General features: G+C 44.3%; 1 protein-coding gene across 1 annotated transcript; it reads left to right on the forward strand.

Moving 5' to 3' along the window:
• The first annotated feature begins 8443 nt into the window (after positions 1-8443).
• On the forward strand, positions 8444-19325 carry TEX36 (testis expressed 36). The gene is made up of 4 exons (XM_028119942.1): positions 8444-8849; positions 13910-14041; positions 14812-14892; positions 19029-19325. The coding sequence occupies exons 1-4, from the start codon at positions 8799-8801 to the stop codon at positions 19323-19325; spliced, it is 561 nt and encodes a 186-aa protein (XP_027975743.1). The 5' UTR covers positions 8444-8798.
• The last annotated feature ends 3745 nt before the right edge of the window (positions 19326-23070 follow it).

The following is a 23070-nucleotide window of genomic DNA, read 5'->3' on the forward strand; positions in this document are numbered from 1 at the left end:
TTAAAGACTGTGGACTGACTGTTATCTGTGGCCTTTTCAGATGCCAACAGCAATTGGCCAGAGTCGGGGATGCTGGCTAGAATGTCCCTGGGCTGTCCATGTGCAGGTCACAGATGTTCTGGCCAATGGGAAACAAGAGCTAATTTGCTCTCAGGGCCCTAATTGGCTGATGGGACAATCCCATGCCTACTATTTTGAGGCTGCATTTCTAGCCCCAGCTTGGCAGGCTTGCTTGAGACATCTGGCAACAATGATCAGAATGCCTTTTCTTCTCTTTCTTTCTTTTTTTTCAAGGAGGCTCACAATCAATTCATCTGTGGATTCACAAGGAAAGGCTCATTTAGTAGAGCCAACATGTTTCAAAGAAAAGTATATTTTCATTAACTAGCCTCAAAGCAGTAATTATATGTTCAGAGAACACAGTAAAAATTTATTTCTAAATATTTGGCAGTGAAAAGTTGAAGGCGGTGTGTGCGTATGTGTGTGTGAGCGTGTGTGTCCAACATGTTGCATGTGTTTTAAATAAATCAGCATCTTCCCCTCAAAAAGGAAGGAGGAAATGCAATTATAGACTTAATTTTTAGCAACAGGATGTGTTTCTAAATGCTGCTAATATATCAAAAGGAAGATGTATGAAGGTTTTAAAATTGTTATCAAAACAATTGTGAAACAAATGAGATCTCTTAAAAAAAATTTTTTTTTTTTTAAGGGATGGTGGTGTCTGAACAGTGAAAAGCAAATTTCAACCAAGGATCAAAAGCAACAGTGGTGTCTTTGCATGAGATGCCGCTGAACTCTGATGCTCCCCCCCCATCTGATTCACAGTTTATAATCACAGTTATCACAGAGCCATTAAAAGCCTATTAACTTGAATTCCCACAATTCCTTGAGGGCAAGGGCAAAGAAAGAGCAAAATAACTTTGAATGTAAATGTAACACAACGTTCGAAAGAGGAGAATCTCTTTTAATTATGCCAGTGAAGGAAGATGTCTTATGGATGCATCCACCCTAGCAGATGGCTGATGAAAGAATACACCACGAAGTCTTAGGACGCTCGGGATGTTATGAAAATGATTTCTCTGTGAAGAGACTGGGACAGCATCTGCCTGTTCCAGACCCCTCTCTGAGAGGAGGAAGAGGGGATGGCTTGTTAAAATGTGTTGACTGCTGGGTAGGCTGGCTGGACGAACACTGTGCAGGGGCCAATCGAATCAGCCTGAAAAGAATCTGCAGACTCGTTTTGCAGAAGCAAAAACCCAACAAATATTCAAGCCATTGTCATATGAGAAATTTGATTTTGTCTTTTTCCGCCCTTCAGTGCTTTCGCTGACATTTCCCCTAACAATGTTATTATGCACCGTACAGTAAGACAGTGCCATCAGTAAGCTGTCTTGAGACCTCAGATAAAATGCAGAGTTCTTATCTCACCACAGAACAATTCCAGATGTCCTACGGCAGCGAGCGGTGTGCATACCAATGATGGAGTCTGTCCCCAAATCTCTGGGGCCACCCCGGCGAGGTGCGTGCCGGCTCTACGGGGTCCACACTCGTGCACCCCTGGCAGGCTGGACTCAAACCTCACCTCGCCTTGTGAAGGAGTGCTGGAATCGCCGGAGGAGGGAAGGCGCTTTCTCTCTGGCTCTGACTCTGAAACAACCAATTCCAATCAATCCACCCTCACCTAGAATGAGTTTTTCCTGCATGAATTACCCACATTCACTGCCCAGCTTGATCTCGTTCCCGCAATGCATAAAGCAAATGGCTCAGTCCAGAGGGAGTGGGTTATTGACTAAGTGCTTAATTAGGCGCACAACCCTGATGTGGTCATTCTCCTACAGGCAGGACGACTGGACCGTGGCACGGCAGAACCATGAATCTGGTTTATTCTCATTTGCCTGAGCCACAGTTGAATCAATGGGGCAGCAATCTAAATTAAACATTAAGACAACCACACTGCAGTATGTTTATGTAACTGTGCAAAGAAACAGCATGTGTCTCAGGGTCCTCCGGGGGAAAACACTATTTACTTCCTTCCTTCCATATCAAGCGCACTGAAGGTTTGTATGGTACTGTCTAGAAAGGGTTTGGGCACCTGAGGGGAAAACCTTATAGTTACATGTAAACTCTTTTAGCCTCCTGTTTGGCTTCTGAATCTTTCAAAGTCTAGCAGGGCAGTGGTCATTGTCCAAGGATTAGGCTGCAGCATTTACCTGCAGGTGCAAGATCAAATGTGCCCATGGGGCTTTCCAAATCCATGGCCCAGATGGGTCTTAGGCCCAGATGCCTCCTGATTCTCCATGGTGGCACTTACCAATTTTTATGTGCACTTGAATCACCTGAAATGTGCACCTGAAATCACAATTTCACAAATGTGAAATTGCACATTCTAATTCAGTAGGTCGAGGCAGGGGCCTGAGAATCTGCATTTCTCATCAACTCCAACGTGATGCCTGGGGCTGCTGGTCTAAGGACCATACTTGGAACGGGGAGACCCCGATGGGCGGGTTCCTTACCTCACAGTCAACTCACACATTGGAGAGGAGTAGGGGAAAACGAGATAGCTGATGTTTTGGTGACAAGATAAATTGGAAGCCAGAGGGGAAGCAGAAGGATCCGAGGAACAAGCCAGTCCCCCCTCAGGTGAAGGGGTGTATCGACACGGGCTTCAGTCCCATGTCCTGTCTGGTTCCTCCATCAGGGGGTCATTTACTGAGCGAATGAACAGGTGCCACGTGTGCCGAAGGCGACACGGCAAGGCTTCATGCTATATAGATTTCCTATTGGCCTTTGCAAGGCACCCGCTATGGGCGGAAACGTCCCAGAATGTGGAGAAAGAGCAGGAGCAAGAAAGGACAAATTGGTGGTCATCCACACCATTAACTGAGTTGATGAACCTCGGGTCCCCATCAAGCTGGGGAAAGGAGGGCCTAAGGCCGGAACCTAGCCCAAGTCTATCTTTTATGACTTTTCTCTTCTTATTATCTTTGTAACAAGGCTCTTTTATTAGCTCGCAATTTCCTGCCAAGTTGATGAAATCTCCATTATGTTTTATAGTACAAAATAAGAAGATAAAGGAAATTTTAAAAAGCCCACAGATCTCTTCTTTGTTTGGGGACCCTGCCTCTGCTGCTTCCCCCGCCGGCTGGGGTAGAGACAAACTTTCCGTCGTGTTCCGAGACACGGCTCATTTTTTCTTCAGCTGAAAAATAGATATTTATTTTGCCATTTCACTCCACGATTCTGGAGGCTGGCATTTTCCATTTTAGTGCTCTCCGTTTTGAACCACACTTGTAATCACTGCTGTCTTTTATTCTGTGTTTTTGGAGGGCTCTCCCATTCGGACTGTGCGAGAACAAGAGCAGCGGTCTTTCCATGGGGTGCAAACAAAGCACCGCGTCTTCACCGTCAACCTCTGCAAACACGTGCGCACGCAAGTGGAAACAGGCATAAAATTCCCAACGAGTGGAGAAACGGGCACCGAACTCAATGTTTCTGCTTGTCTTTTTCAGCATTTGGAGAAAGAATAAGCTCAACACATCTGCTGCATCTCGGGCGCGTCTTATTTCTAAGGTGCTTTTCTTTAAAAGAGCCAAAGGGCTCAAGAGGCTTTTTTGGTTGTTGCCGCCTGGTCCGTGGGTCTCTGCCTCCTGCCGACATTGGCTGTCGGGTCAAGGTCATGGAGGGCAGGTGCTCATGGACTGCCTGGACGCCTGGACACCCCGAGTGGCCTGCCTGCTTCTCCTGCCTCCAACCTCTGCTCCGACCGGCGCTGTCTCACGGGCGTCGAGGCCACACTGGCTTCCCTGTGGTCTCTGGAGTGAGCCAGGCTGCGCCCACAGCCAGGGCGTCCAGCTGCCCCTCTTCCCTGGCCCGTGGCCCATGTTTACCCCTTCACGTCTTCCTCACCGCCCTGGTGGCCTTTCAGATTTGTTCAGGTCCCTCTGTCACACGGTCCCGGGGCAGTCCGTGCCTCTCTCGGTTATGACCAATTGTGTGGCAATGTCTCTGTCTAAAGGAGGGTCGGCTGCATGAGGACAGCGGCAGGATTTACTGTGTCCTTCACCGTCTCCAGCACAATCTGCCAGATGGGAGCCCTTCTCTGAGGGACCAACTCTCCAAATTATCAATTACCCAAAATCTTCTCTGGAAACCGTTTGAAAGGTTTATGGCAATTCACGTTTCAGCAAGCTTATCAAAAGTTCAGTCATTACAATGACAATGTCCCACGTAATTTGAATTTGGGGTATCAGGCCCGTTGGCAGAGACAAGGGTTTTTGTAAATGTTACAGTGAGTTCACGTCTGCCTTTCAATTCAATAAACTTCCCGGTTGGTTCAGTTATCCTTGTCTTTCAATGAGTCTTACTCGTCTGGATCCACTGAATTGTTTTCTTGAGCGGAAGGGAGAGAGGCAGTTAATTTTCTAGATAGTTTGCAACATAGGGTGCAACAAAAAATGTGCTTCCATTACAGATGCAAGAGTGCTTTCCAGGATGTCATGCAAACGTGTTGTGCGTCCATTAACATTTCCATTAGTACCATACAAATCACGAATCATAATAAAAAAGTGCAGTCAAGTCACCTTGATTCGGTTGTTATTTGCAAAAAGGACCCAGATAGTTTACCTTGTGGGGTGAAACAAAAATATGTTTTATAATTCAGATGTCTGAGAATTTCTCAGTGCTCAACATTTTGCACGCAGATGGAAGTGAAGTTGTCCAGGGTTTGTGGACATCAACATAAAGATGAAACATTCATTTGGCGGAATGACAACCGGAAGCTCACGTGTGTCATCAGGTCTGAGCGTTTGTGGGGGCGTCATGGGTGGGCACGGACAGACACAGGTGTGAAAGCATGCCTGCAGGGCACCCACAATCCCACCACTTTCTCTCCCGCAAAAGATAGCATGTCATTAATTAAACAAGGACTGGCATACTACACGGGCTTGTGGGGCATGGAAGAGAGAGATACATCTACCTTTCACAAACTCCTTAACAGTTCAGATGTGCAAGATCTAAAAGTCAAAGTACACAACAACTGTTAAGTCAAAACAAAAAACAAAAAACAAAACATTGGGCAAACAATTTGCTATAAATGTAGATAGTTCACTGAAAATAGTTTTCGGTTAATCAATAATTTGTGGGTACTGATCCTTGGATGAATTGGCAAATTTGTGATTTCCTATTTATAAAGACTGATTTTGGTGATTGCCTTGGTGCGATTTGAAAACAAGACCGGCATATAGGGGATGTCCGGTAAATCTTTGTAGACAGTGATTAAACAGTGCCACATGCTCGGAACGCAGGGGCCCAGCACAGGCAGAGCACAGGTCAGGATGGAACGTGGACCTCCGCTGACCTCAGCCCCAGGGACCTGGGCACCCTGAGCGCTCCAGGATTTGTGTGCAAACTGGGGAGTGTCGCAACTAATAACACTAACACCAACAAGGAGCAGCCCTCCCCCAAGCCCTGACTGAGAAATCCTAGCCGAAGAAGAATGGAATTTTATTTTTCCTGGTGGGGCATTCTTTATTCAGTTTTGATTTCCTTGGACAAATTCGTTAGAATTTGAAGCAATCATTCAAAGGGGAAGAAAATGAAACACTCCTTAACCAGAGATCACAGTCCTTGTTTAACAGAGCGGATGACGAAGGCAGAGGAAATGCAAAATATATTTAAAAATGGGATTTCAGTTTTAAAAAATTTTCTGCTCCATTGGTGGAGACAAAGTGAATGCACGTGAGACACTGTGTTGGAAATGGTCCTGGTTCTAGGCTTTTAAACTCGAAGTCTTTGGCTTCCTCCGTCCTTCTCGCTTTCCCTTCAGTTTCGGGGTGTGGGAGGAGCACATTCTGCACTAGTGTCCCCCCTTTTCCGCTATCATGTGTGCAGTGCTGCCTGGCTTCGCTTCCGCTGCCTAGGGCCATAGGCAGCCTGTGATGTCAATCGTTTGGCCTTGACCTCCAGAGGTCACCGGAGAGAGGGATTGTGGCCAAGAGGTAGGCCTTTAGAAGGGCCTTGTTTTATGCAAATTAAAGAAAGGGAATTAAAGCAATCCTCCTCAAAGTCACTGTTCCCTACGTAATTCAGTGGAGTCGGGGAAGAGCAGCAGAGTGACCACATGCTGACATTGAACTTGGCCTCAGGACATTTGGGGTCTAGTTTGGGCTCTGCCTCATATTAGCTGTGTGACTGCAGGGAGTCCCTCCACTTGTGTGAGACTCAGTCTCCTCTTCTGTAAGTGAAGGTCATTGCTAATGCCTGCGTGGGCCCCCGTCTGTGTCCCTGCAGGAACCAGATGGCCCACTCTGAGACAGAAGACAGTCCAGTGAAGGATCTCCTTCTAGGGCAGGGGTCAGGGGCTGACAAGCACCGGTGAGAGCCAAAAGCCTTGCTCACCCCAAGGCCAAAGGGGGTTTGACTCTCCAAGAGTGGCAGCTATGGGAGAGGGGCTGCCAGACTGACCAGAGTGGGGGATGTAGATGGAACAACATAGCTCCTTCCAAAGTGTGGCCTGGAAAGAAGGGAGCCCGGGAGATCAATCCTTTGACCCAGTGCGGGCCTAGAGCCTGTGTGTATATATTTCCCCAACTCCATGTTCGGTGGTTAGCTTAAAAACCACAGTAGAAGTAGTTATACCGTGGAAATTGGCAAACACCCCTGCAAATCAGACTGTTCCTTAGAGAGCTGGTTGTTAACCATTTACTAGCACCTGTGCCTTGCTCTTCTGGCCCTTCCAGTTCCCACTGCTTCTTCCTATTGGGTGAATCCAACCCGAGCCAAAGGGTAGGGACTGGTGACGCAGTCTTTGTAGGCCAGTGACCAGGGCATAGAATGGGGTGGAGATGGGTAGAGAATGACTTGGCGTGTGGGAGGCATACAGAAGGAAAATAACCAGCACATCTCTTGGGGGTGTGGTGAAAGTCACATGCAACAATGAATAGTGAATAGGAAAATACTTAGTCAACACTGACGTGCTTTTCACATGTGTCCTTCCTTATTTTTGCGAAGTACTTTACAGTTTACAAAGTGCTTTTATGGGGTCTACTTCCTTTGTCACCGCAATGCTGAGAAGTAGCACATCGCCTCCTGCTTAACTTGCGAGAAGTCAGGGCGATTCAAATTACAGATAAGAGAGCATTTCACACCCATCAGGGTGTCAGAGGCTTCCGGGTGTCCTTGATGTTTGTTCTGTCTCTTTCAGGGTGTTGGAACATCACCCGGAAGAAGACCCCACCAGGACAAAGCCTACTTTGCAACCTCTCTTAAACTGAGGTGTGACCGCGTGACCAAGGATGAAGAGTTCCACAGCAGCAGGTGGAAATCTTCCTTAGACAGAAGCAGCTGAGCCAGCAAGGAGAGCGTGCCATGAATCCAGGGGCCAGGACCGGTCCAGTCCCACCCTCTGGGATGTGCCCTTTCTCCACCCTGCTGCCTGGAGCACAGATGTCACCTCCGGGCCACAAGGAGGACAGCGGGCAGAGTGGTGAGAAGCAGAGGGAGCTGAGCTCATCTCCGGGATGGTCAGCTGGAAGCAGAAACCCAGGCAGCCTGCATTCTCCCCGCATGGCAGGCTGTCTGTCTGGAGCTGGTACAGCAGCTCCCTAGCACAGGATGATGCTGTGTCCTGTTCCTCCGTCTTTTTCTCCTCCACCCTTACTGCAGGACTCAGCCTCATGGCCGCGAGAGAACTCTGCCACCCCAGGCCTCAAATCCGGGAGCCCACCTCTCCGAGCCACCGGTGCTGGCCAGGGGAGAGGTCCCTTGTCACTGCCCCGGAAAGTCTTGTGCGAATGCCCAGTTCGGAGATTAGGGGATGAGACAGTTCTGGACAGATTTCTCCTGTAGATGTTTGTTCTTATTAATTCATGGGATAGCCAAGAGAATTGTCAAGATAGAACATTTAAAAAAGGAGAAAGAAAGCAAGAGAAGTAGAAATCGCACCGCTGAGCAGATTTGGGTATCCGGGCTTGGGGAAAAAGGCCAGGTCTCAGGACCAGCCAACCAGCCTGTGCACCCCGGGGAGGCCAGCTGGCCCCCGGGAAGGCTCGTGAGCTCTGGAGCCGTCCCCTGACCCAGCGCCAGCTCCACTGGCTGCCTGACCCTTGTTTTCTCATTTGTAAACGCCAAAGGTTGTCGTGGAGCAAAAATAAGATAAAAACATGTGAACGTATTCAGTTCAGCCCAGCACCTGGCGTTTCGTGATTGCTCACAGTTGTGGTTTCCTTGGGGCCTCAGGGGCGTGCAGTAGGTGAGCAAGCAGCGGTGCCCTCGGGACAGAGAGTCTGAGCTGGGACAGGGAGGGAACCCTGGGGCCTGGGCATCATGATCCCACCGAGGAGGAGAAGGTCGTGTCCTGCCTGGATTCAATTCACTTCTCTGAAAACTAAGAAGCTGGGACAGATGGTTACCAGGGGAACATTCAACTCTAATGTCACCAGTTTGAGGATTTAGAGGGGACAAAAGTTCTCTGTTACCTCCAGGCTGTCTGGTTCCCACTTGTCTGGCCTGGTAAAGGGGTTCCTCAGCTGGGACCCGGTGACTCCCTGCCTTACACCTCAGGGAACAGCAGGTGCAAGGACCCTGCGCAGGAACCCTCAGAGGGCTTAGAAGACCTGCAGTCCTCCCCCATTGTGATGGGGGCTCAGATTCTATGGCAACGGTGGGTCCCCCTGGACCTCCCCTCCTGGTAGAGGCTTCAGGTCAGGAACAAGGAAGAGTGTCTTCCAGACGCACAGAGTTTCCAAGGCAGTGGGGAGTTAAGGGAGCCGACCTCAGCCACCTTCAGCTTCCTGCAGAAAATGGCCAAAGGGAGACGCTTCAACCCAGCTTCAGACAAGGATGGAAGCTGGGTGAGAAAGATGGTGGTTTCTCTCTCCTTTCTTGGGCCACGTGGGTGTGGTCAAGGTCACAGAAATGAGTCTAGATCCTGCTGCGGCTACTTCACGTGGCATCACTTTTGACGAATCACTTACCTAACCTCAGTTCCTTCACCTGCGAAATGGGACTCTCATAGCGTCCTTGGGAGGATTAAATGAAACAACTCGTGTGTGTAAAACGCTCAGCACTCTTGTGAGTGTCCACAAGGGTGTCACTGCTGGGTGCTCTTTTTCTTTTTTTATAACATCTATCTTGCTGCATACTATGTGATCTACCGTATTATGTGTGCTCTTTCTTTCCCCTCCTAGAATATAAATTCCGTGGGGGCTGGGATCTTTGTCTTTTTATTTACTTATTGTATCAGAGCTGTAATACACGGAAAAATTATCACTTTTTTGTTTAAAAAGAAAAGGAAAAATAGGGCGCCTGGGTGGCCCAGTCGTTAAGCATCTGCCTTCGGCTCAGGTCATGATTCCAGGGTCCTGGGATCGAGCCCCGCATCGGGCTCCCTGCTCAGCGGGAGGCCTGCTTCTCCCTCTCCCACTCCCCCTGCTTGTGTTCTCTCTCTCGCTGTCTCTCTCTCTCTCAAAATAAATAAATAAAACCTTAAAAAAAAAACAAACTAATTTTACCCACCTGGATGTGATCTTGGCTAAGCAACTTACTCCTAAATTACAGTTTCTTTGTTAAATGGGAGCATAGTGTACCAAGGTTATAGGGCTATTGTGCAGATCAATGAGACCATTCACACAGAGTGCTTAGTATGATGCATGCAAACAGAGTAACCACTCAATACTTGTTAACTATTCTATATATTAATATTATACGTATGCATCTACATTTTTTCCTTATATGCCCTGCGTCATTCCTCAAAGATTTACAGTAATGTGTGGAAAATATTCACAGTAAAGCAGGAAAGCATAAAAAAATAAAAATTCAGAATCAGTTTGAATATATTTAAGAATAAAAGGCTGAGACTGGGAAGATATTTAACATACACCAGCCATATGGCTTACATGACTGCTATTTATATAATATCATCGGATTTGACTCTGAGATTCCTGGCAGCCAAAGCAAAATGGGAAACAGGATGAACTACACAACATGAGTCAGTCTTGAAGAGAAAAATACAAGCTACTCGACTAAGTAGCTTCCCCTCTATCACCTACAATATCAGCAATGACTGTGTCTGACCAGGTTTCATAAAAAGCTGACTATAGTGAACCAAATAAGTGTTTGTATTTCTCAAGTAACAATAAATCCAGAAGGAGGCAGTTCAGGGCTGAGACAGATGCTCTTGAAGGTCATCAGGTCCTTTTCAGTCCTCTGTTGTGTCATCTTGGTGACATGACAACTTGGTGATACCATCCTTGGTGACATGACAACCCCGGTGGGTAAATGAGGGGGGAAGACAAAGGACAAAAAGACAGAAGGCACCTGTTGGCTGATTCTGTCCCTTTTCACGAGGGAAAACAAAGCTATCCCAGGACCCCCGCCCTGCAGACTTCTGCTTTCATCTCATTGGGTCACAGAGCCAATTTAACTGCCAGGGAGTTTGGGGAGGTATTTTTTTTAAGCAGCCACATTGCTACCTCAAACAAAGTCAGGGTTCTGTTACACGGGGGAAAGCAGGAAAGAACATTTCCTCTCCTGTTGTGATCCCAGGACTGTGCCCGGGGCCCCGGCTCAGGTGGAGAGGCATTACTTCCCAAAGTCTGACTTGTGCGTCTGGGGTGGGTCCCTTCTGCGGCCGGCACCTCAGAGCATAGGAAGAATAGTGCTGATCATGAAGTTTCCCAAAGTAACTTGCAGGCCAGTTGGGAAAATTAAAGAAATCGTTGGCTTTGAGTCAGCAGCAGCCCACTGGGGAGGACAGTAATTGCCACATTAAAGGTGACAGCCATTTTGCAGTTGACCTTGCTGCTTGTAATCTGGCTGTTGCCGGGTAGGAAAGGCTTTTCCCATACACTTTCACCTTCCTGTTTAATATTGCAGTCATTGTGTGATTGAATGCAGCAAAAATTTCACTGCCAACTAGTTAAAAAGCTATATTTCATGGTTACAATATCCAACAGAAGGGTTTATTTCACAGCTATCATGTTATCACCATTAAATATATATTTTAAAAGAGTGAAATTAAAATACTAGAGACTTTATTTTTTTCCTAGTGATTTAGTCCTTAGACTTCCAGCATACAAATGAACTCAAGTCAGTTGTCATTTAGCTGGCGAGAGGGATCATTCCTGATGCTAGAATGACTCCCACCCCTCCCTGATTTTCCGTAGCTGCCCAGACAGGAATGTTGACATAGCCAGAAGGGGAGGAAGGGAGCAAGGGAAGGTTATGGGTCTGGAGGCTCTTTGTATTTTTTATATTTACTTTGGAAAAAGAATTGTTTTAGAACATTACAAAATATAACCGAATGAGTTAGAAATATATAGGTTGGCTTGGGAAAATGTCTAGGGTACCTTGTTAAGTGGGAAAGCAAAGAGCAGAACAGTATGCATCCTATGGTTCAATTTTTGTGAGGCAATCGAAGCCCCCTCTGCAGGTTAGGTGTTTGTGTACGTGAGCACTCAGCCATGAATATTGTCATCTGGGGCGACAAAAGCGGGGGGAGAAAGTAATCAAAAGTTACTCTTAAATAAATAGGCATACATGATGTTTAGAAACCACATGTATAATATGACTCTATGTAGGCAAAATTATCTATCTATCTATATACACACACACATCCATACATACACATACATGGGTGTACACGTCTACAGGGATGTATGAAAAAGAAGGTCACTAATGAGTCCAGGGGAATTTGACTTCCTTTTGCTTTTATGTTGGATTTTTTTAAACCATGAGTATTATTACAACTGTAACCAGAAACAGACATTTTTGTTGTGGAAAAAGAGAGGATGTAAAGAATGCACTTAGTTAAAACATTTAAACAGTGGAACATGATTGTGAAAAGGAAGTCTTCCTTCTTCCCTGTTCCCTCCTCCTTCCCTCCTTCTTCAGGTCCCCTGGAGGGCCTGGGCGCTGGTTAGGATGCTGGTTGGGGCGCTGGCTGGGGTGCAGGCTCCTGGCTGGTTGGGTGCTGGTCTGGCGCTGGCTGGGGTGCTGGCTGGGTGCTGGCTGGGCGCAGGCCGGGTGCTGGCACGGTGCTGGCCGGGTGCTGGCAGGGCGCTGGCTGGGCACTGGCTGGGTGCTGGTTGGGACAATGGTTGAGGTGCTGGCTGGGTGCTGGCTTGGTGCTGGCTCCTGGCTGGGCACTGGCTGGGCGCTGGCTGGGCGCTGGCTGGGCGCTGGCCGGGTGCTGGCTGGGGCACTGGTTGGGGTGCTGGTTGGGGTGCTGGCTGGGTGCTGGCTCCTGGCTGGGCACTGGCCGGATGCTGGCTGGGACACTGGTTGGGGCGCTGGCTGGGGCCCTGGCTCCTGGCTGGCTGGGTGCTGGACAGGCACTGTTTGGGTGCTGGCTGGGAGCTCTTTGGGCGCTGGTTGGGGCGCTGGCTGGGGCACTGGCGTGTGGCTGTTTCACTGCCCTGATCCCCATTCCTGCAGTCATTCATAAGTGTTTACTGGGAGCTTTTTCATTCGGATGTGTTCTGTAAATCAGGTATTGTTGTCTAGTGTGCGTGGGTTATTTACAGGAACGGTGTTGGCTTATAGATCTCATTCTGGTTTTCTTTTTGCCACTTAGCACCGTGTTTAAGAGATGGCTCAGTGGCTGTGTGTCACCTAGCCCATTGCTTCTCACTGCTGTGGAGGACACCCCACCAAGTGTACCGCGTATAGGATGTAACCTCCCTACCTTTTTACGCAAACAGTAACATACTGAACACACTCGGTGCAGGCAGTGGACAGAAGCCACCTGAGTACACAGTTACATGGCGACTTGAGAAGGAACGAGGGAGAAAAGCTGTGTTGGCCAAATTCCTTGTAATCCAGCAGAAAGGAAGGAGCAGGAGCCTGAGGTGTGGCAGTGGGTTTGGGGATCAGGGTAGGGGACAGCTGTGAGCAAAACCAGAATCTGCTAGCAGGTATAGAGCACTCTCTGGTGCAAGCATTTTCCCTTTTAATCACAGCTACCCTGTTATTATTATTCCCATTTTAGAGATAAAGAGACTGAGGCTTGTTAAATTTCAGTCTCTTGAATCAGGCTCACCTCCTAGGAGAGAAAGCTGGGATTGGACTCAGGACCTCTGAATCTATAGTCTGTGACCCAACCACCAAATTATGTTTCCTCCCCAATTGGAAGAACTCCGTGCTGTGACCCTAGGGATGCCTTGGCTGAAGGCAGCTACCTCCTCGAGGTCACCCCCTCTTCCTAGAACAACCCACACCCAGTGACTGATCCATGAGGGTGCACAAAGGCCCAGTCCCCTCGCCCAGGCTCAGGAGGGTTCTGAGAGGCCATCCCATGCCCAGAGCTCTCTGTGGGGTGGGCGGAGGCCCTTCTTGGGACCTCCTCCCTCTGCCCAGACGTGTTTCCTTCCCCCGTGTTCATGGGGAGATACCAACAGCCTCCCCAAATCATCTTTATTATTATGCTTTGTATCTTATCCCCTATTTGTTCCTCATGGACTTTCCCCACCCCGCACCTTCTCAGTGGAGACTCAACTGTGTTTTAGCACCACCTCCCACCTGCAGGAGGCCGGTTGAACCCTCGGCCCCCACATGGGGAGCGCCCTGACCCGAAGGAAGGTCTCGCACCCTTGAGTCTTCTCAGAGCACGGCGGGCGCTCACAGGCCACACCCCCTCGCCCGGGCTGAAGCATTTCAAGGCGGGGGCGCAGCGGGGGCCGCCACGGGGGTGGCCCCGTAACTGGCAACAGCTGACGGGGATGGCCTGGGGCCATTACAGTGGTTTTTTTTTGTCTTGGAAAGAATACTTGAAAATTATAAAAATTATGCCATCTCCATCGCACACCAGAAGCACCCAAATGGCATCTTAATCACATTACGGAGGGAGCCCCGATCCTTGGCTTTGAGATACAGTTGTGTCTGGTTTTAATCACGGCCTGTGCTGGTTTTCCAGTTCCCTCAGATTGGACTAACAGAAAAGACACCAGAATCCAGCACAAGTGCTATGTTAAAAGAGCCCCACCGCCCACATTTGTCTCGGCAAGTGGAGGGGAAGCTACCACCGATCTACAAAGTCCGGGAGAAGGTGAGTCTGGAGTGCTGGCCCGGGGCCCCCGTCCCTGGGGCTCTCCACGGGGGCAGCCCCACTGGCATTTCTGGCCAGCCCGTTCTTTGGAAGCAACTACTCTTTTGCCATCCCTGGCTCCCTAAATACGGGTAGCATCCCACCTCATATCCTGCTCACTGTGACACCCCAAATAATCTCTAGAAGGAACTGCCTCCTGGTCCAGACAATCGAGTTAGGCTCATCTGTGCACAAGGAACATCACCTTTGGTTACAGCTTTAACGTGCACATTCTGTCTCCCCTGCCAATTTGTGAGCAGCTTCAGGGGCGTGCCCTGGGCTGAAGGAGAAGCAGGTGCGGACCTCGCCCTTAGCTAACTCGGGCTGCTTGTTTGGGCCAGGGCTCTGGTCTGCCAGGATCCTTATTGGTCAGATGAAGAAGTTTGGTCTTGATGGCCTCAAAAGTCCTTACCAGCTTTCCATTCCATGAACCTATATGCTTTTCCTTCTTTGCCTCCAAAGAAGGTGTTTTGAAAGAGAATTCTTATGAATTTCTGCAAGGTCACCAGTCAGGTCGAATTTTAAAGCCTTGAGTTGGTGTGCACACCCACGACCTGGCTGTCCTGGGCTCTTTGCTCCTTTCCGGGGCGGGGGGAGGGGGTGAGGTTTCATTCTTACTTAGAGGTCCCTTTGCCTCCTCTGTCTTCCGTCCACGCTACTGTTTGTCAGTTCTGAAAGCACGCTGGGGTCCTGAGGTGTGTCTTTTCATCTCCTCCCTCGGTCTTTTCCAGCAAGCTGTAAGTGACAACTTCCCCTTCTCTGTGCACGACAATCGGCACAGCTTTCAGAGCTCTGGATGCTACCTGGACTCTGTGAGTATTGCTCCCCAAATCACTGGTCAAACTGGGAGCACCCCTGGGAGGCACGGTGAAGGAAGAGGATTTTCCTCAAAATTGGAACCAGGTCAAAATTAATACCTCATAACAGGTTAAAAAAAATGCATGAACCTCTCAAAGTTCCATGCCACTTTCTGCACCAGAAGGCATAGTCCTTCTGCCTATGTTAGTGTGCACTTCCTATTTCTCAAAGTGCCTTCTCGTAAACAGTCTCAGTCATGAGCTTTCTTGTGAAGATCTATCATGGGAAGGAGGGGTTGCCTATGTGTCTCTGGTGGGCAGAACCACACCCCACAAGGAGAGGTAAGAGGGAGGGAAGCTTACATAATAGAAAGGACTTCCCAATCACTGGAGCTGGCCTTCCCCAGAGGAGGTGAGTCGCCCTCAGTGGAGTAAGTAGAGTCTGAGAGCACTTGTTAGTGGTGGTTAACACAGCACTGTGCCCTGGAAATCTAGTGAGCTGCATACATAATTTTAAATTCTCTAGTAGCCACATGAAGTAAAAAGAGGTGAAAATTAATTTTAATAACATATTTTATTTAACTCAGTAACTCCCTAAATTATCGATTCAACATGTAATCAAAATAAACATTATTTATGAGATATTTTACATTCCCTAAACTAAGTCTTTAAAATCCAGATTGGCACCTCTCTATTTGGAAGACCCACATTTGGAGTGTACATGTGGCTGGGGGTTGTCAAACTGGACAGGGCAGGGTTAATATATCTGAGGTAGAGGGGTGGATCAGGTGATCTCTGAGAATCCTTACCGAATCTGAACATCCATGATGATGATGATGATGATGATGTTGATGTACATAACACCCACCATTTATGAAGCATTTGCCATATGCTAGCATCTCATACTATCTCGTTTAATCCTCAAGACAACACTGCTGGCTAATTACTCATCATCCCCTATTTAGAGATGGGGAACCTGATAACAGGGAAGCTAAACAACTTGCCCAAAGTTACTCTTTCCTCTAGGCTACCATATCTAAGCTAAATTGAAGTGATTTAACCTAAAAATTCTGGTTTGCCCCTTGGCAGAGTGTTGAATACAGATCCAGAATATCCACTCTGCCTGCCTTTCTAAATGGAATGCTTAAAATGGTTTTCTGAATTATCAAAGTAACATATGTCCTTTACAACTTTCAAACAGTACAGAATTAAATAAAATTAAAAAAAATTTTTTTCACTCTTACTTTTCCTCCTCACAATGCCACCTTGATGCCTCACAAATAATGGTTTGGTGGGTAAAATTGGAGAATTTTTGCAATTCACATGCAAACATATACATATAAGTGTGTGTCTTGTTAATGCGATAAACAGGATTGAACCACAAATAGTTTGCCAGAGCTATGTTAGTCTCATAGAAAACACTGGAAGCTTCCCAACTTTCTCTATGTTTGGGAATAGATTAGATAAGGTGTGAACTTTCGGTTTAATGAGTTTAGGTTTAGATAGAATTTGCCCGTAAAATTATTTGGATTTAATAATTTTTTTTTAGAGAAAGTTTTTTTTTGTTCTTTTTTTTTTACTGCTTTACCCTTTCAATTTCTCCATTGATTATTAATCTATTCAATTGATTTATTCTCATGTAGATTTTATTGATATGTGTTTACCTAAAATTTATCTATTTCTTCTCAAATTTATTGGTGTCACAACTCCTAAAATACTCTTATTTTGCTGTTCTTTTTAATCCTTTTTGGTTGCATGTTTAGTTCATATACTTGCAACTGTTTTTGTTAATGAACTTATTAAGACTATGAATATTCCTCAGATTATTGCTTTGGCTACATCCCAACAGTTTTTCTAACTAAAGTTTCATTGTTACTTGCTCTCAAATAGTCTATGATTTAATTTTTAATTCTAAAAATAATTTAGAAGAATGTTTTGAATTTTCTACATGGTCAGAATTTTTTGAGATCATCTTTTGTGGCTAATATCTAGTTCAATGGGTTATATTTTTATAGAATATGGATTTTGAATTATAAAGATTATCTTTTTTATCTTATACATGATTAATTTTAACCCGTATTTCATGGGTGTTTAAAAAGAACGTATATTCCCCATCTGTTGATTACAAAGTTCTTTATTTTAGTAAAGACTTAATCATGTTTATTCAAATCCTTCATATCCTTTTCTTAGTTTTTGTCTTTATCTGTCAATTTTCCCTTCTAAGATTATTCGTGAATTTCTAAATTCTTTTTGCCTTATATAGTTTAGTGCCATATCTTTCTGCATAAAAATTCATGAGTATTTTATTTTCTTGGTGGCTTTTATTATTTATCAAAATGAAGTGTCTCTCTTTACATACCTTAGTGTTTTTAGCCATGAATTCTAGATTGCAATATTAGCTTCGCCGCTATTACTTTCTTTTTGATAACAGTCGTTACTTTTATTATGGTTTATTCCTTTGTCCTTATGCTTTTTAGTCATTTTGTGTTGGTTTTCTTTTTTTTAAAATCATAAATAAAATAGAGAATGGTTTAAAGAAAATCCAAGAGTCGTTGTTTCTTTGTATAAGAATTTCACCCATTCACATTGTTGTAATTTGTGTTTTGGGCTTTATTTCTGCTATCTCATTTTATGTTTCCTGTTTACCATGTTTGCATGTTTCTTTTTTTTTCTCACTGACTTTGTTAGATTGAATTTATTTGCTCACTCTGACTTCTCTTGTCTAATAGTGGTTACCCTTTAGTATAAATGTTTAAGAAATACATTGACTCCATTACTCTATTGATATAAAATTTAATATCTATAGTTTTCCCCCGAGAATAAGGCAAGCCCTTCAGCGTACTGACCTCCCTCACTTTCCTCTCTAGGGATTCTTGTGTTGGGGGCCAGGATGTGCTTTCCCAACTCAGGAAGGTGCCATTTTCATAGGATAATGTTAAGTGGCACCTCCTGGGGTTCAAAGCAGTCAAGTTGAAATCCTGGGATTTCAGTTTCAGATTTCTCTCTCTCCCCCCCCCCTTCCTTTCTTCTGGTAGATTCTTACGTGAAGTTTCAATATATTTCATAGCATTATCAGTAAGTAATTAGACTTAATTACAAGCTTTTCTTGTTCCTTTCCTTGTAGCTCTTTCCCTATTCATTTTGTCTCCTTTTATCTGTTTTTTATTTTTTTTCTGGAGTATCTGCAGGTACATTTTTAGAAAGGTGCTTGGGCAGCATCTTTCCTCCAGAGCCAGTCTCCCCCTTTCTCTCTGCCCTGGCACCAGGGGCCAATCTGTGGGGACTACATTCCTCCTCAAGTCCTTGGACCTGGAGCCTCTGCACTGTCCCCATAGGGTTTCCCCAAAAATAGTCCCTTTACTAAACTCTCTTCAAATTACCCTCATTGGAATGTGCCACCTGCTGCCACTCTGAATGATACTGGTCCTTATGAAAAGACAAACTCACTTTGCTACAGACAGTCCCTAACTTGCGATTTTTTTCAACTTACCATGAGATTACGGTATGTTGCTCCATCGTGAGTTCGTGACGATCTGTAATGTAAAGTCTGTGTAATCTAATGTCTCTTTTCTCCTAGTCTTTTGTCTAAGCATAAATGTTGTCTTCTAATTATGATCAGAGCAAAAGCACAATTCTGAATACATAGTCGGTCTCAGGTTCATGTGTGAGGTTCTGAGTGTTAATAAGGAAGCCTGTGGGCAGATCCCCAAAGGTGTTGCTTCCTTCACGGGAAAGAATCCAGCCTCTGTGGACTTCTTAGAGGGAGAACTGTCTATCCCATTGAATGCTGGGATGCAGCCAGCGGCGGATTCACTGAGATGCCACGTGGGTGCAGAGAAACTGCCCAGGGTGCCAGGGAGTCCAGGCCGGCTAATAGACTGTTTCCAGCTGGTCTCTCTGGTTCCGCCCTCTGTGTCTCTAGAAGACCAGCCCCATTGGTGTAAGTGGAAGACTGAAAGAATCCTAACAAAACACCACCAGCATACTTTGTTGATGTACAGCCTTTAGCAAGTCGGTAAAGGATACCTCTTGTAGTGGTTGCCATATTCTGCATTATGACATAGGTTGCCATGTAGCTGGTTTTACTAAAGACCTCAGAATTCTCTGACCTTGAATATTTTTCTCCTAATCTTCTTATAATTCTTCCCCAGGGCCTGGGACGTAGGAAGATCTCCCCAGAGAAAAGGCAACATGTTTCAAGAAATTTCAATCTCTGGGCGTGTGACTATGTTCCATCTTGTTTTGATGGCTTTTCAAATAACCAAATATCGTATGTCTATCAAGAAGTTGTGGTGGTCCCAGTTTTCAGACGCTTCCCAAGACATTATAATGAGATATGGAAGTCTTTTAAATTTGTTCCTCAGAGAAGCTATACAGAGTTTTTGAAAAAGACTCCAAAAGTAAGGTTTGCTATTGACAAGAAGGTTGGTTCTTCACTGGAGCCCTAATCCATCCAGAAGGTTATTGAGTTTTGTAATATTAGTATTGCACTGAACATTCTAAAAGTATGTGTTTTCTGGTTCAGCCATACTAGTTGACATAGGATTTGTTTAAATTAGAGATTAGAGACTGTACATGCCTTAATGCTGAGGTGAAATATTCTTGCTTTGTTAACACAGAGATTAAAGTCTTTATATTGAGAAACTAGAAAAGCTACACATTATGTTACCACTCCCCACTTTAAAATATTTCTGTTTTTTAATAAGGTTGAAAAACATTCAAGTCCTTATAAAATAAAGATCTGTGAAGATATACACACTTTAAATGAAAGTGCTTTAAACGAAAATGTATTTAAATGAACTTTAAAATTGCCACATTACCTTTGGGGGGAGTTTTAAAAATTATGTAATTGAGGGCGCCTGGGTGGCTCAGTCGGTTAAGCGACTCCCTTCGGCTCAGGTCATGATCCTGGGGTCCCGGGATCGAGTCCCGCATCGGGCTCCCTGCTCAGCAAGGAGCCTGCTTCTCCCTCTAACCCTCCCCCCTCTCATGTATTCTCTCTCTCTCTCTCATTCTCACTCTCTCAAAATAAATAAATCTCAAAAAAAAAAATTATGTAATTGATATAGGATTACATTTTCTTTCTGAAAGTTCAAACAATACAGAGGTAGCAGGAGTTCCCCTTGAGTTCATCACATCTCCAATCATTGTCCTGTCCCCAGAAGTAAGTTAACCATTTGTTTTTATTCTGTGCACTTATAACCATATACATATGTGTAACTCCATATAAATTTTGAACATGAACTGTTATACAGCACATGGCGCTCTATAACTTTCTTTTGATATCTAACGATATATCTTGGGAGTTCTTACTATGTCAGTATGAATAGACTGGTTTGCTTTCTAAACTGCTGCAATGTATTCCCTAAAATGGATGCACCATGTTTTCGAAATTACCTTATTAATGAGCATTTGAATTGCTTCTACTTTTTTGCTGTCAGACCTGGTGCTCTATGAGCGCTTTGATCAACCTCTTTGGGTGATGTTTATATGCTCCTGTGGAGTAAAATCTGAAAAGTTACCCTGTTAGTGCTAGATTGGATGGTATTCACAGTTTAAGTTTTCATAAATACTCCCAAATTACCTTAGAGACTGGACTAATTAAACTCCTACCAATGGTATCTGTGCATTTCAGTTTCTCCCCCCTCAAATTATTTTTATTTATTTATTTATTTATTTATTTATTTATTTATTTATTTATTTAGAGAGTGAGAGGGTGAGAGGGTGAGAGGGTGAGGAGGGGCAGAGGGAGAGAGAGAATCTTAAGCAGGCTCCATGCCCAGCACAGAGCCCAATGCAGGGCTTGATCTCACAGCCCTGAGATCAGAACCTGAGCTGAAATCAATAGTAGGATGTTTAACCAACTGAGCTACCCAGGTGCCCCTCAAATTATCTTCTACATATTTAAGGATATGTAAGGACAAAAATTTTACTTGTTTTCTTATTTTGCATTTCTCTGATTATTGTCGAAGTTGAATGTCTTTTCCCACTCAATGGTCCTTTGTACCCCACTCCTATAAACTGACCAGTGTCACCAGTGCTCAATACCAACACTTTCTTGTTTGTATTTGGATGTTTTCCCTAAAGATGAATTTTAGAAAAAGCTTCAAGTACATCCACTGGTAATTTGATAGAAGTTTCCCCAAATTTAGAAAATAATTTATAGGAGAACTGATATTCTTATGCCACAGTGAATCTCACCATTTATTCAAATCTTGTTTTGTGTTCTTCAATAAAGTTTTATAGTTTTCTTCACATAGTTCTGACATGTTTCTTTTCTATATTTATTTCTGCATATTTTGAACTTCTGTGGCTATTTTGAATTCTTTTTTAAGTTACACTTTCAGGTTGATTTTGACTGATGTGTATAAAAGCTGTTGATTTCTGTATGTGAATCTAGTACTTGACACCTGTCTAAACTTGTAGTAGTAAATATTCCAAAAAAACAAAAATAAAGTTATAATAATTTTTCAGTGGATTTTTTTTAGATTTTCTACGCAGACGATTATATCATTTGCAAAAATGATCACTTGTATCATTTTTCACATTTATACTGATGTGAAACCCTCATTTTATTGCATCAGGTACAATTTGAATATTGGCACAGATGGTACATATCCTTATTTCTGAACGTAACAGGGCTGCTTCTAATGCGTTTCTCTGAAGTCTGACTATTGCTGTAGGTTTTAGATAGGTAATCTTGATCCAGCTGATAATGATCTCTAATTCTTTGTTTCTTGTTTTTCTCTGCCTAAGTTATTTTGTGAAGTCCATGTAATGTACGTACATGGGAAAAAAAGAAAAGAAAATTAAAGAATGAAAAATGGTTTCCCTGACATCCCTAACTCCAGTCCCCATTTTTTCTCCCAGCACCAGCACTACTGACACTTTTTTACGTGCATCTTTTTCCAGGCAGTCTGTATAGATTCATTCTCTCTCTCTCTCTCTCTCTTTCTCATACATGCACGCACACGCACACGCACGCACACACACACACACACACACACATTTAATAAACACCAATGGTAGACACCGTTCCACTGTTGTTTTTCTGCTACTCCACTACCAACTACCCTTACAAATGCATCTTTGAAGTTCCAAAGTCGTTCCTTATCAGTACTTATAAATCTTCTTTTTTGAAAACACGGTTGCCTGGTATTTCATTACATGGAGATGTGCCATGGTCCTGGAATCTTCTGATGGCCATTTATGCAGGTTTCTGTCTTTTCCTCCTATAAACATCTGTGAGCATTTCTATATGGTAAAACTCATAAAAATAAACTAGTTCAACCAAAGAATGTGGATTTTCAATTTTAGTTTATATTAAATTTAAAAAATTTTAAGATCAAATTTTCTGAAAGGGGCTGTCTCCAGCTTACAACTTCGCCAACAAGATATGAGATCTGAGAGCTTCTATTTTCCCCACACTCGGGCATTAACAAATTCAAAAGAATTTGAATTGGTAAAAATAAAAATGTTTACCAGTTTGTTAGCTAAAAAATGGTATCGTGTTTCAATTTATATCTCTTTCATTGTGTGTGTTGCTATTGAAAAGCCATTTGTGTTTCTCTTGCTGTGAACTATTTATCTGTATCCTTCACTAATTCTTCCATTGGTTCATTTGTCTTACTCTCCAATTATTTGCATGATTTCTTGATATATTAAGATATTAAGGCTTTTGTATCAAGTGTTGGTTATTCCCTCTTTATGACCATATATATATTTTAAATTAATAGACTTTATTTCTTAGAGCTGTTTTAGGTTTACAGGAAAACTGAATGGGTAGTACCCAGTTTCCATATACCCACTCTCCCCCACTCATCACCCCCCACGGTTTCCCCTATTGGTAACATCTTACATAGGTGTGGTATATACCACATTTTTAGTTCTGTGTGTATTTTCATGTAGTAAAATGTATAAATCTCCTATTTAATGGCTTTTGGATTTCGTGCCTTGCTTAGGACCCCCTATGTTTGAGATTATGAAATAACTCTAAAATCTGTTGTAGTTATTATTGTTAATATATGGTGACATTATAGGTGATATTTTGGCACTTATTGAGATGATCATATAAATTTTCTGTATTAATCTGTGAAGGTAGTAAGGTATATTAATGGATTTTCTAATGTTCACCCATACTAACATTCTTAGGGACAAACTTTAGTTGGTTATGATATGATGTATTATTCTTAT

Source organism: Eumetopias jubatus, unplaced genomic scaffold (genome assembly GCF_037043125.1).
Source record: "Eumetopias jubatus isolate StellerSeaLion01/CBP00866 unplaced genomic scaffold, mEumJub1_p1.0 scaffold_17, whole genome shotgun sequence".
In the NCBI taxonomy this organism is placed as follows: domain Eukaryota; kingdom Metazoa; phylum Chordata; class Mammalia; order Carnivora; family Otariidae; genus Eumetopias; species Eumetopias jubatus.